Raw genomic sequence first — 15051 nt, forward strand, 5'->3', positions numbered from 1 at the left:
CCACTGACACTACAGTTTCATGTAAAGTACCTGGAAATGCACACTTAGAGCCCTGTTTCGTAATTGCGTTGACTTCTATAAAAGTCTTCCCAGTAAATTATAGAAGGTTGAAACTTCAGATGTTTATTTAAGAACATCTGTATAACATTATATCAAGTTTCATAAGGTATATTTAGACACCAAGTCTTTTTGAATACTAAAATGTTCTGTTTTTAAGTACTAAATATATTTACATTTACATTTATGCATTTGGCAGACGCTTTTATCCAAAGCGACTTACATTGCATTCAAGATACACATTTTACATTTTGTCAGTTCTTGCTTTCCCTGGGAATCGAACCCATGACCTTGGCGTTGCTAGCGCCATGCTCTACTTTTTGAGCTACAGGAAAGCCGATTATATTATATTTTATATAATTAATATTATTCATTTACTTTTTGAGTAACATCACTAAACATGTTAAGAATTGTGCTAAAAATATATATTTTACAAGTCAAATATTTACTACCGTTCAAAGGTTTAGGGTCGTTAAAATGTTTAATCAAGGCTGCATTTATTTGATCAAAAATACAGTAAAAACTGTAATATTGGAAACTATTACAATTTAAAATATCTTTTCTATTTTAATAATTTTTAAAAATTAATTTCTGTGATGACAGCTGAATTTTTATCAGACATTACTCAAGTTCAAATGAATAGCATTTTTGTGAAATAGTAATTTTTTGTAACAATGTAAAAGTTTTTAATTTCACTTTTCATCAATTGAATTCATCCTTGCTAAATAATTCTAAATACAAAATGTTATAAGAATTTTTTTTTAATGAAGGATCTTACTGAGTGACCCCAAACGCTTGATCAGCAGCGTAGCATATACAGAGTATTCTTAGGCTATGATAAATTAGATATAACGTTTTTTTTATATATATATAAAATATATATATATATATATATATATATATATATATATATATATATATATATATATATATATATATATATATATATATATATATATATATATATATATATATATATATATATATATATATATATATATATATATATATATATATATATATATATATATATATATATATATATATTGAAATAAAATAAAATAATTTTTAAATATTTGTATATATTATAATTTATAATCATTATTATTTATTTCCTTTTTTGAATGTTGCAACATCACTAAACATGTTGAAAATCGTGAAAAAGTATACATTATATGCAACTCAAATATTTAGAAGATTGCTACATTTGATCCAAAACAGGAAGTCAAGTTTATCTATATAGTGCTTTATACAATACAGATTTGTTTCAAAGCAGCTTTACAGTGATAAGAGTCATGCCATTATTCAGCTGAAGTCAATTCAATGTTAATTCAGTTCCATTGTAAAGATCATCAATTATTCAATTATTAATTTCATCTATAAAGCAGTTCTGCAGAAAAACAGTTATCATCCAATAGTGTCAGTGCAGTCAAATCAGTAATATTGTTGTATGTGTCCCCAACTAAGGTAGTAATAGTTTATATAATATATGAATACAATATATACATTGAAATAAAAATGTCCTGCCAAACCTCTTGCTGTGATACAGTGCTGTTATATGTAGTTTTAACCCATATTTAGTGACAAATATGTATTATTTATTTATTATTTAAGTGTTTTTGCTCTGACACGAGTAAGTGTGCTTTATAGTCAGTGTTATAGTATGGGTGAAAATGTGTCTTGACAGTCAGGTTTACATTGATAATGTGGGAAGCATGTCCTCGGTCAAAGTCAAGCTGAGACAAGTTGTCTGGTCCAGACACAGATGGATCGATTTGTGGTCTCACATTTCTGTCGAGACCTTTAGAATTGCTGAAGGCCTCATTAAGATTGGTGTGTGTAAGGGATAGGAGGTTGTGGTGTGCTGTTACAAGGCGATGTGAATTACATGCAGTGTATTTGTAGTGTCGCAGCAGATCTTGAGGAAAGGGTGTAGAATGACATTTCATATCGCATGGCACACCATATCTGATATCAAAACTGCTCAAAGGTCTTTCCTTTATGGCTGTAGACGTTTACTGCTGTTTTGACTAAACGGTTCATATATACAAATTGAATTCGAATTCATTAAGTACCAACGACAAAAGAATATGAATATGTTTGGAATGAGAACTTTATGTTGTCATCCACAGACAAAGTAGCCATCAAGATTTTGGACAAGACCAAGCTCGATCAAAAAACCCAAAGGCTGCTCTCCCGGGAGATATCAAGCATGGAAAAGCTGCACCATCCAAACATCATCCGTCTGTACGAGGTGGTGGAGACGCTGACACGCCTGCACCTGGTCATGGAGTACGCAAGCGGAGGAGAGCTCTACACGAAGATCAGCACCGAGGGAAAGCTCTCCGACATCGACAGCAAGATTGTCTTCTCTCAAGTTCTCTCAGCCGTGAAGCATATGGTGAGATGTACAGGAAGCAAAGGAATAGAATTCAAATTTCATGGGAATTGTGGGCTGAATGTTCAAATGATGACGCTCTTTTGCAAGCTTTGTTTTTATTGCAAAAAGTTTTTAACTAGTTAACTTTTTCAGTTTTGCTGCCAGATTTGAGGGTCCATGGTGCCCCTTTTTTGTCAGAACCTATTAATTTATTCAAAAATACAATAAAATAAAAATGCAATTAATACAGAAACCTGAATACACCTCTTCTATGATAAACATGTTTCCTGAATTTAAATTAATTTTGATATATTCATCTTCTTAATATTGATATGTTCATCTTTGAGCAGCCCACTGACACTCTCTTATATGTCAGATCCTGGGATATTATAACACCTCACTGATACCCTGCACTCTGCCTGGAAATGCATATTTAGAGCTCTGTTTTATAGTTGCCATTGACCTCAGTAAATCTTCCCAGTAAATTTACATTATATAGTATTACATTATTACATTATATAAGATCTTGAATTAAATATAACTCTTTAAATTAAAATGTAAAATTTTTAAGTCTAAAATATTTTTAATATAATTAATAATTAGGGCTGCACGATTAATCGAAATCGAACCGCAATTGCGATTTAGGTTATGTGCTATTATGAAAGCGCAAAGGCTGTGATTTTAATGAAATAAATAAATGCTCAGTGTGTCAGTGAAGAGCGGCTCTGTGATCAGTAGTAAACGCTGCTTCGTCTGAAAGCAATGCGAGTTTGAGTCGCTTATAACGTGCGTTTGAAAAGCAACACGCATCAAACATCTTCACAAACTAGCAGTGTGAAGCGTTCATAAACCTGTTGTCCAACAAAATACGTTTAATAACACGTTTTAACTCCCTTCATATAGTCAGTCAAGCTGATGTGGCTTCTTATCACATGTCAATCAGCACTGCATACTTTATTATTATGAAAATACCAGAAAAACTCAAATACACCATATCTTGTCGCAGAAGAATTATCTTCATGTTTATTATTAATCAGTCAAAGCGTTTCTATCTTCGTTTTATTCAGCCTACAGCGCGAGCTTCACATTAGGGATTTCCATAGACAGTAAAAGAGGGGTTCTCTTTCATCATCTCGTGTTCGAGATCCACCTATGGGAAGGGCATCCGTACCTGACCTCTGCAGAAGCATCCAATTGCACCAAGTCTGACAAGACAGGCAGGAGCGCACAGCCAATGCCCGGTAAGGCCCCGCCCCTTACCTGCGGGCATATATAGCCTGCACGTGCTACTGTACTCCAGTTGACATTCGCTTCTCGCGATCTCTGCACTGATACAGCTCGGTCGAATTTGCACTGCTCACTTATTGTCTGCAGGAGGAAATATCTTCGGATCAGCCTCCGCCGGGCGTGACAGTTCCTATTCTGCCAGTTTCTCTGTGTCTGCTCTCGGAGCCGCCCACGCTCTTCCTCGTCATTCCTGTTCCACGGCTGCCGCCACAGATTTGTTCTGAGTTCTTCGCCGGTATGTCGCTCTCTATTCCTGCTTCTTTCCGGCGCTAGTTTATCACGGGCCTGTCCGGCCGCGTGTGGTGCTCTTGCCACTATGATATTCACCCTTTCTGCGCGGTCTGCTTGGGCCTCAAGCACGCGGAAGAGGCCATAGAGAATCCGGAGAACTGCAGTCACTGCCTGGTGCTGCCTAGTTACTCCTGCGACGCCACCATAAGGTGCTGCTACCCAGTGGGACATAGTGACGACAGCCCGCCACCGGGGACCTCCCGGGGCGTGACTGCTCTTGTCTGGGCTGACCAGCCCAATCCTGAGTTCCCCGAAGAGGACATCTTTGCGGGAAACCCCCCGCTCGCCGACGATCCGGCAGGGTCCGGTGATGACGACGTGCGGGACTTCTCATTCACGCGAATTGCGCTGCAGAATGCCTATTCGTGTCTTTGCATTGACTTAACATGAAATGTAACTTAACATGTAAATCACTCGCGCGAAACGTTTCATTCGCGTCCGGTGTGAACGCACAATCAGAGGACGAGGAGGCCATCCCGCCCTCTGGCATTCCCCAGGCTAGCGCCCCCGCAGCCTTGCCTCAATCCATCTTCCTGGATGTGTGAGCGAGCGGCCGCTTGTCTCAACATCGGCTCCACAGAGCGCCACCGACCAGGAGAGGGATATTTACGACGGTAAAATGCTGGGAGCTCCCCTCGGCCTGAGGTAACAACTTTCACGTTCTCCTAGCGTGCGCTAAGCACACACGGCATTAATGGAGCGACCCGCTCGACCTTAAACACGGTCTCGCGGGTCTGGAGGTTAAAATATGGCGGCTCTCGGCATTGGTTAACCGCCTGCTATCGAGCGATCGCCAGGCACCTCAACCCAGTCCAGGGAGGGCTGCTCGCCCTGATGAACCGTTTTCTGCTTCGGTGCACCAGGCCAATCCTCGGCCTTGGCTGTTAGGGCCCTAAATGTCTCCTCCTCTCCGCTTACCAGGCGGAAATTTTGGACGACCTGGGCCAACAGCTATGGATCTTCCTCTCCTGCATAATGGAAGGAGATCATCACGGTTTACAACCTCGTTTCTCCATAACGCTCGTCAGGCTTTTCAAACCTTTGGGCGCTCCATGGCGCTTTGCTTTGTAGGATGTGACCAGGAGGAGGAGGAGGAGGACGAGGCCTTCAAGTTGTGCCTTCTTAGGAAGGCGGCCCCTAGCCAGGCGCGTTTGCCTAATTCCCCGGCCCCGGGACGTAACTTTCATCAAAACCGTTCTCGAGCGACAAGCTCTTTGAACTCTCTTTCTGCAGTAACCCTGTCTAAAAGACGGAGGGTTTCTTCTGGAGGGTGCCCCCCTCCCGTGGCTGCCCAGCCTATGTGTTTAGTGGATGGGGTGTGTCTCGAGCGACAAGCTCTTTGAACTCTCTTTCTGCAGTAACCCTGTCCAAAAGACAGAGGGTTTCTTCTGGAGGGTGCCCCCCTCCCGTGGCTGCCCAGCCTATGTGTTTAGTGGATGGGGTGTGTCTCCCCCCCCATTCAGGGGGTCTGTTGTGAGGGAAAGTGCAAAAGCAGTGTCACCACACCGCACATACTGTGTCCCCTCACTCAGCTAATAAAGGCTTCGGCCCCAGTTTTCCCAAACCCCAGTGTTTTCCCTAAAACAAAACACACAAAAACACGTTAAATCAGACGAATCCTATTAATTTGTTACAGAGAGATACCCTCTCTCTGCAGGGAAAGCACTTTTCTCTGCAAAGAGTCGACAGCTCTCTGAACCCACGCATGCCGTCCATAGTTTCTCCACTAGAGGGCGTCATTGCATCACAAATAAGCCAGCTGGGCAAACACGAAGCCAGCACGGCGCGAGTGGGCACGCTCGTGAGCCGTGTGTCTGCTTCGCGAGCTGCAGAACCACCCGTATGGGTATTGTGTACAATATCGCAGGGTTATCGTCTGCAGTTTGCAATGAAACCCCCACTTTTCAGCAGCGTTCGTTTTTCTCACACAGAGGAAAACACGGCGCGCGTTCTGAAAGAGGAAATCTCCTCTCTGCTGAGCAAAGGTGCGATTCAGGTGGTACCCCCCAATCTGATAAACCAGGGTTTTCATTCTCGTTATTTCCTGGTTCCAAAGAAGGACGGTTCCCCCCGTCCTATTCTGAACATCAGGGTGTTGAACAAACATTTGAGGAAATACAATATCAGAATGTTAACTCATGGTTCGCTCGCCCTCGCCATAAAACGGAACGACTGGTTAACATCGGTCGATCTGAAAGATGCTTTTTTCCACATAAGCATTTATCCACCTCACAGGAAGTGTCTTTGTTTCGCCTATCAAGGCATTTGTTACGAATTCACGATCCTGCTTTTGATGAGTCTAAGCCCTCGCAGCTCCTGTCTGTGTGCGGAAGCGGGCTTGACTCCCCTGAGAATGTCTGGTCTACGGATCCTGACATACATAGACGATTGGCTCATCATAGCCGATTCGAGGGGAAATGTGTTGCAGGACACCTGCCGCGTGCTTGCGCACATTACATCTCTGGGCTTCAGGGTGAATGTGAACAAAAGCAATTTTACACCCAGCCAGAATGTGATATTCCTGGGCATGGAGCTTAACTCAGTCTCCATGCGAGCGCGTCTCTCACAGGAGCGCGTTCTCTCTCTGATGAACTGTCTGTCGCAGTTCAGAGAAGGGGCGAGGGTGCAATATCGCACATGTCTCAGGCTACAGGGTCTTATGGCTCTATCTATCCAGGTTTTGCCACTAGGACTCCTGAGAATGAGGGCGTTCATGAAGTGGGTTTTGTCACTACATTTCAGCCCTTTACACGATCTTTGCCGTTCTGTGACAGTGACGCGCACCCGCGCTGCAGCTCTGCGCCACTGGAAGAGCGTGGACTTTTACGCACAGGGCGCCCCTCTCGGGACGGTTATGTTGCGGAAAATTGTGACGACGGATGCGTCCTTAACAGGCTGGGGTGCCACCCAAGAGGGCAGAACTGTGAACGGTTTGTGGCCGAGCAAACTACGTTCAGAGCACATAAATTATTTAGAGCTTCTGACTATTTGGAAGGCTCTGAATAATTTTCTGCCCCGTCTGCAGGGACATCATGTGCTCGTACGCTGAGACAATACCACGGCAGTGGCTTATATCAATCGTCAAGGCGGCGTGTGCTCGTCGAAACTCCATGCTCTAGCTTACAAGCTTTTGGTATGGAGCTGTCGATTTTTCCTGTCGTTACCCGCGACTCATGTTCTGGGCATTCTGAACAGAGGCGCGGATCTTCTATCGAGGGGGAACCCGCTCTTCGGAGATTGGCGCCTCCATCCTCAGATAGCAGACATGATTTGGATGAGATTCGGACAGGCGTCCGTAGATCTATTCGCCTCGCGCGAAAACAGCCGTTGTCCTATGTTCTTCTCGCTAAAGGACTTGGACGCGCCCCTCGGGGTAGATGCACTGGCCCACCCGTGGCCCAAAGTGCTGCTGTATGCCGTTCCTCCCCTGTGCTTGATAATTCCAACACTGGCCAGGGTGAAAGAGGGGCACCTGTCTCTCATCCTGATTAGCTCCCAGGTGGCCCAAAGCGCCCTGGCTGGCGGAGATAATTCCTCTGTTACATGCCTAGCGGTGGCGCCTCCCCCTCCGCACAGACCTATTGTCTCAAGCGAACGGGGAGATTTATCACCCACACACGGACAGGGTAGCTCTCTGGGCTTGGCCCGTGAGAGCGCGAACCTGAGCGCGTTAGGGCTTCCCCCGCGCGTGGTGGCTACTATACAGAATGCCCGGGCCATTTCTACACGGTCCTTATATGGCTGTATGTGGCAAGTGTTCGATGAGTGGTGTGATGGGCGGGGTCTCACGTCATATCAGTGCTCAGTTTCTGATATTTTGTGTTTCCTCCAAGACCTCATGGATAAAGGAAGGTCCTTTTCCACTATTAAGGTCTATCTGGCAGCTATTTCTGCTTGTCATGTGGGTTTTGAGGGCTCAACGGTTGGGCAGCATCTTCTAATCCGCAGATTTATGAAGGGTGCCCGTCTTTCCTTGCCAGTCATTAGGGGAACGATCCCTGAATGGGACCTCTCCATGGTGCTGGAAGCCCTGTCTCAATTCCCTTTTGAGCCTCTGGGGAATATTTCCCTAAAGTTGCTGTCCTTCAAGACAGCCTTGCTCTTGGCTTTGGCGTCAGCCAAACGTGTCAGTGAGTTACATGCACTCTCGGTTCACCCCTCGTGCATTAAATTCTCTCTGAGCGGAAATAAGGTTTTCCTTAAGCCTAATCCAGCCTTCATGCCGAAATGTTTTCCTGCGTTCACATCGGAGGTGTTGGAGCTTTCCGCTTTTCACCCTCCGCCCTTTTTCCTCCGCGGAGGATCAAAGGCTGAATGCCCTGTGTCTGGTCCGTGCGTTACAGACGTATTTGGCTAGGACCAGTGCTTTCCGGAAGAGTGACCAACTCTTTGTTTCATGGGCTCCTACCCACAAAGGGGATCCCCTGTCTAAACAATGCCTTTCACATTGGTTTGTGGACGCTATAGTTTTGGCTTACGAATTGAAGGGTGTGCAACCCCCCCAGGGGGCATCAGAGCTCATTCCACGAGGGGCTTAGCTGCCTCTTGGGCTCTGTTCAGGGGAGTACCACTGCAGGATATCTGCTCTGCTGCCAGTTGGGCTTCTCCCCATACGTTTGTGCGTTACTATAGGCTGGATGTCACCAGAACCTCGGTAGCACATTCGGTCTTGGGGGTGGGGTCTTCCTGACCCTGCCTTCTCTTGTGTGTGCCACACACGTTTCATGTCCTGCTTGCACACCGCAGTTACGTGTGTGCGTCCGTTTGGCGGGTTCATGATTATGAGACGTGTCAAGCACCGCCCCCTTGGGGGTGACCGTCTTTTTCTGGCTAACAGGACCTCACTGTGAGTATATTGGGCAATCGGGGAGCTGTCCATGTCTCTCCCATAGGTGGATCTCGAACACGAGATGATGAAAGAGAACAATAGGTTACTGTCGTAACCCCGGTTCTCTGAAACATCGAGTGGAGAGATCCACCAGCCTTGCCCCGCTTGCCGCACGAGAAGCGAATATTCTTACTGGAGTACAGTAGCGCGTGCAGGCTATATATGCCCGCAGGTAAGGGGCGGGGCCTTACCGGGCATTGGCTGCGCGCTCCTGCCTGTCTTGTCAGACTTGGTGCAATTGGATGCTTCTGCAGAGGTCAGGTACGGATGCCCTTCCCATAGGTGGATCTCTCCACTCGATGTTTCAGAGAACCGGGGTTACGACAGTAACCTATTGATTTCCCATAGAGAAGGGATTTCCTGAAAACAAACTCTTCTGAGGCAAATGTGGAGTTTCTGCTCGAGGGCGCCCTCTGGCTTCCAGTATGAACTATACATTTATTTAGAAGTATTTCTTCTTATTATTGTCTACATATAGACATATCTGAATAGTTTGACAATCCATACGTTTTTCTTCAATGTACAGGAGTTTTTATCCCCACAGTGGATGCACAAGAGGCTCATATTTCATTTTAAAGACATAGACTTTAAGAAATTGATATCACAGATAAAAAGCACAGATTTGCATATCTTTTTTTTTTACAATAAATCCTTAGACCTTTCTAATGATTTTTAGTCATAGGCATATTAAAGGAACACTCCACTTTTTTTGAAAATAGGCTTTTTACAAGTCCCCTAGAGTTAAATAGTTGAGTTTTACCGTTTTTGAATCCATTCAGCCGATCTTTGTATCTGGCGGTTGGACTTTTAGCATAGCTTAGCATACATCATTGATTCTGATCAGTCCATTAACTTCTCATTCAAAAAATGACCAAAGACACTTTCAATATTTTTCCTATTTAAAACTTGACTCTTCTACAGTTACATCGTGTGCAAAGACAAACTGAAAATGAAAAGTTGCGATTTTCTACACCTATATGGCTAGGAACTACTTTCTCATTCCTGCGTAATAGTCGCGGATCTTCGCGGCAGTACCATGGCTGCAGCAGCGCAGTGATATTACAGCGCCTGAAAGTAGCCCCCAGCTAGGTAACTTTCAATGTGACCAGCACTAATTCCAACCTTCTACCCGTGAAAGTGGACTGGAACGGCAGTCAAACCCGTGACTTCCCACCCGTGAACTCGTACTAGATCGATGTACTCCCAGTTACGAGTTTTGACGTCACATAGCCCGCGAAGCAACAATGGCAGCCCCCTACGGATGCAGTGTTTATGAAACAAATATACAAATAACGTAAAATAAAAGGTATAACAGCTTTTCTTGCCGTCTGCGCTGTTTTTCTCCTCCGTTTCCCTCAAACAAGGAGTAAGCACCTTTGGCGATAGAAATGATTGTAAATGAGCATACACCCGGTACGGTCCGAAATGCGTTGTTTACATCTAACTACCACACAATTCCTTGCGCTCAGGCAGTTTGGCGTGACTTTGCCTGGAACGCTACAAAGTCGTGAGTCGTGGTCTGAAGTTGTAATTTACGGGCTCAAAAACCTGCCTGGAACGCAGCATAAGTTTGTGTAGTTGCGGAGAAAGTTTCAGGCTTGCAGCCGACAAATTGTGTTGTGGATTTACCTGTGTGATTAGCCATGGTTCTGTGTTATAAAGGGCTGTGACAGTAAGTCGAAGGTGTATATACTACCACCATGTTTCACAGAATACCAACGAATCATTGTGCCGCTGCAGCCATGGTACGGCCGCGAAGATCCACGACTATTACGCAGGAATGAGAAAGTAGTTCCTAGCCTAGTTGAGTCAAATAGTTACTAATATATACTATATAAAGTTTTAATAGGCTGTTTTGAATATTAAAATGTTGTATTTTTTATATTTTATAATAACATTATAATTAATATTTATTATTTATTTACTTTTTTGTAAGTACATGTTGAAAATTGTGAATATATATATATATATATATACATACAACCCCAAATCAGAAAAAGTTGGGACAGTATGGAAGACGCAAATAAAAAAAAAAGTGATTTCTAAATTTACTTTGAGTTGTATTTCATTGCAGACAATATGAACACACAATATTTCATGTTTTGTCTGGTCAACTTCATGTCATTTTTAAATATGCATCCTTTCCTGTCATTCAGACCTGCAACACATTTCAAAAAAAGTTGGGACAGTAAAGCATTTACCACTTTGTAATGTTGCCATTCCTTTTCACAACACTTAAAAGACGTTTAGGGACTGAAGACACCAAGTGATGAAGTGTTTCAGGTGTAATTTTGTCCCATTCTTCCTGCAAACAAGTCTTAAAGTGGGCAACAGTACGGGGTCTTCGTTGTCGCATTTTGCGCTTCATCACACAGAGACAGGAGACAGGTCGGGACTGCAGGCAGGCCAGTCAAGTACCCGTACCCTCTTCCTCCGCAGCCAGGACTTTGTAATGTGTGCAGAATGTGGTTTTGCATTGTCTTGTTGAAATATGCATGGACGTCCCTGGAAAAGATGTCTTCTTGAAGTCAGCATATCATGCTCCAAAATCTCTGTGTACTTTTCAGCATTAATGGTGCCTTCACAGAAGTGCAAGTTACCTTTGCCAAGGGCACTGACACAACCCCATACCATGACAGACCTTTTGGACTTTTGGACAGGAACTTGTTGCTGGTAACAGTCTGGGTGATCCTTTTCTTCTTTGGTCCGGAGCGCACAGCGTCCATTCCTCCCAAAAAAACCTGAAATACTGATTCATCTGACCACAGTACACGTTTCCACTGTGTGATGGTCCATCCCAGATGCCTCCGGGCCCAGAGAAGTCGACGGCGCTTCTGGACACTGTTAACATAGGGCTTCCTTTTGGCACAGTACAGTTTTAACTGGCATTTGTGGATGTAACTACGTATTGTGGTACTTGGCAAAGGTTTGCCAAAGTAGTCCTGAGCCCATGTGGTGATATCGCTTCTAGATGAATGACGATTCTTGATGCAGTGCCGCCTGAGGGATCGGAGATCACGGTTGTTCAGCTTAGGCTTGCGCCCTTGTCCTTTACACACTGAAATTCCTCCAGATTCCTTGAATCTTTTAATTATGTTATGCACTGTTGAATGTGAAATATCCAAATCTCTTCCTATCTTTCTTTGAGGAACATTGTTTTTAAACATTTCAATAATTTTCTCACGTATTTGTTGGCAAACTGGCGATCCTCGGCCCATCTTTGCTCCTAAAGGATTAGACCTTTCTTGGATGCTGCTTTTGTACCAAATCATAATTACAATCACCTGTTGACATCACCTGTTTCAAATCACATCATTATTTAACCATTTTACCTCATTACTAGCCCTAAATTGCTCCTGTCCCAACTTTTTTTGAAATGTGTTGCACATTTGAATGACAGGAAAGGATGCATATTTACAAATGACATGAAGTTGACCAGACAAAACATGAAATATTTTGTGTTCATATTGTCTGCAATGAAATACAAGTCAAAGTAAATTTAGAAATCACTTCTTTCTTTCTTTTTATTTGCGTTTTCCATACTGTCCCAACTTTTTCTGATTTGGGGTTGTATATGATCCAAATATTTGGTCCAAAAATATTAGTAATGGTGTACATCATATATAAATGAAATATTCTAACATAAATTGTATTCTATAATAAACATATTTTTCATTTCTAAATTTAAATTCATTTTTAGATTTATATATCAAATATAAAGTCATAAAATAAAAAAAATCCTGATATTTTTATTCTTTAAAATAATGAAATTCTTGAAAAGAAAACTAAAAGAATTTATTAAAAATAATAATAATTTAAAATGTAAAAAGAAAATATTTAAAAATTAAATAGTGATATTCTCTTTTATTCTTATTTCACACACAACTATATTTAAGTGTGTATATATATGTGTGTGTGTGTGTGTGTGTGTGTATATATGTGTGTATGTATGTATGTATGTATGTATATATGTGTATGTATGTATGTATATTTATATGTGTATATATATGTGTATGTATGTATGTATGTATGTATGTGTATATATATGTGTATGTATGTATGTATGTATGTATGTATGTGTATGTGTATAATCTCCAGTTATATTAATGAATCAACATTGTTATTCAAAATATCTTATATTTAGTAGTTAATAGTATTTTCTCTTTGTCAATTTGCAGCATGACAATAACATCATTCACAGAGACCTGAAAGCAGAGAATGTTTTCTACACCTGTAGCACCTGTGTTAAAGTGGGAGACTTTGGCTTCAGCACCGTAAGCCGTCGCGACGAGACCCTCAACACCTTCTGCGGTTCTCCCCCTTATGCCGCCCCTGAGCTCTTCAGAGACGAACACTACATAGGTGTTTGCGTGGATATCTGGGCACTGGGGGTCATGCTCTTCTTCATGGTGACCGGCACCATGCCCTTCCGTGCCGAAACGGTGGCCAAGCTGAAGCGCTGCATCCTGGATGGGGCGTACACAGTGCCTACCTGGGTGCCGGAACCTTGTCAGAAACTGACCCGGGGCATCCTGCAATCTCAGCCGTCTGACCGCTACAGTGTAGAACAGATGATGGGCTGCGAGTGGCTGCTGCCGGTGGAGTTTCCCAAGGCCATGGAGCCCTTTAAACTGGACCCTCTCCATCTTGCTGAGTCTAAGCCAGGGGACCTTGAAGAGCATGAGATAGAGGTGAGAAACGCCCTGGAGGCTTTTGGCATCACCACAGACCACATTCGTAACAACCAGGGCAAAGACTGCAGGAGTTCCATCACTGGAGTCTATCGAATCCTCTTACACCGCTCACATAAACGACAAGCAGTGGAGAGCATGCCACTAGTTACACATGTAGTAAACGGAACTGATGCTAAAAAGGACCGTCTGAAGACGTACAGGAGCCTGAGGCATACGTCTAAACTCTGCATCATTCTCTGATGCTCAAAAAGCTTATATAGAAATGAGGGACAGCTATAGTTCAGCTAGTTATATTTGATATACCTCTTTTGTTATCTTTTTACATTGAAAATGAGATCAATGAATGTCTCTAATAAAGTAGTCTCAGGGTGTTTTCAGGTGAGTGAAGCAAGACTTTTGTCTTAATGTCATGGATGTCATGTCATAAATGTAATAAAGTGCTTTAGACTGCATTGTTTCGAACATTCTCTTTGCAATATAATAAAGCAAATATATTTCAGAGGCTCAATATTTTACCACAAATGTTGGGATATATTTTATTGTGTAAATTAATGTGTACCAATGAATCGATAATATTTTAATATTTTTTCTGATGCCTTAAAAGAGACCCCCCCCCCCCCCCCCCCCAAAAAATGAACATATAAAATAAGAGTCCCCTGAATAATGAATATCATATATGATTTAAAATACAGAAATTATAGTGAAAACAAAATATTTGTTGTGTGTGCGTCTTTGTGTGTACGTTTTTCTATCCCGTTGGGGACTTCAACCTGAATGCACACTGACTCATGGGGAGTCGTGTAACCGTGAAGGCCTAAATTGAGGTCCCCATGAGGAAACAAGTTTATAAATCATACAGAATTAGCTTTTTTGAAAATGTAAAACTGCAGAAAGTTGTCTGTGATGGGTAGGTTTAGGGGTATAAAAATCATTACATCTATGGAGAGTCCTCACAAAGATAGTAAACCGTGTGTGCGCGCACGTGCCCTACACATACCCATCACAGAAAACTCGTTTGTGTGTGTATACCTTCGTACCTGTACAACGATCTTTGTGAGGACCTGTTTGAGTTTTGGACCATCGAAGTGAGGACAAAGAGAGTAAAGTGAGGATATTTTGGCCGGTCCTCACTTTCTGAGACTCCTTTATAGGCCTGTTTGAGGCTCAAGGCTTATAGGTTATAATAAGGTTATAATTAGGTTAAGGGTAGGTTTAGGGTAAGGATTCGGGCTAGCCACTTAGCTGTGATAGGTAGGGTTAGGGTAAGGAGCTAGAGATTGCACTGGTGTCAATGTCAATGAATGTCAGTCGAACCAACTCTAAACTGGGACTAGTTCTGGCTCTGGACTAGCTCTAGCACTGCCTTGGTGGAAAAGGGGTATGAATGTCCTTACAAAGATAGATGTGTGTGTTAATTGTTTTTGTGTGTATGGTCCAGGTCAGGGGTGTCCAAC

General features: G+C 42.8%; 1 protein-coding gene across 1 annotated transcript in view; it reads left to right on the forward strand.

Annotated features, from left to right (window-relative positions):
- The window catches only part of nim1ka (NIM1 serine/threonine protein kinase a), a 23586-nt gene extending 9286 nt beyond the window's left edge, over positions 1 to 14300 (forward strand). Inside the window, exons 5-6 of the mRNA XM_079826777.1 lie at positions 2190 to 2458; positions 13082 to 14300. Of these exons, the coding sequence (XP_079682903.1) occupies positions 2190 to 2458; positions 13082 to 13837 (1025 nt within the window). The 3' untranslated portion in view covers positions 13838 to 14300. The remainder of the gene's footprint in view (positions 1 to 2189; positions 2459 to 13081) is intronic.
- Positions 14301 to 15051: the final 751 nt, after the last annotated feature.

Source organism: Gobio gobio (genome assembly GCF_949357685.1).
Source record: "Gobio gobio genome assembly, chromosome: 10".
Lineage (NCBI taxonomy): Eukaryota > Metazoa > Chordata > Actinopteri > Cypriniformes > Gobionidae > Gobio > Gobio gobio.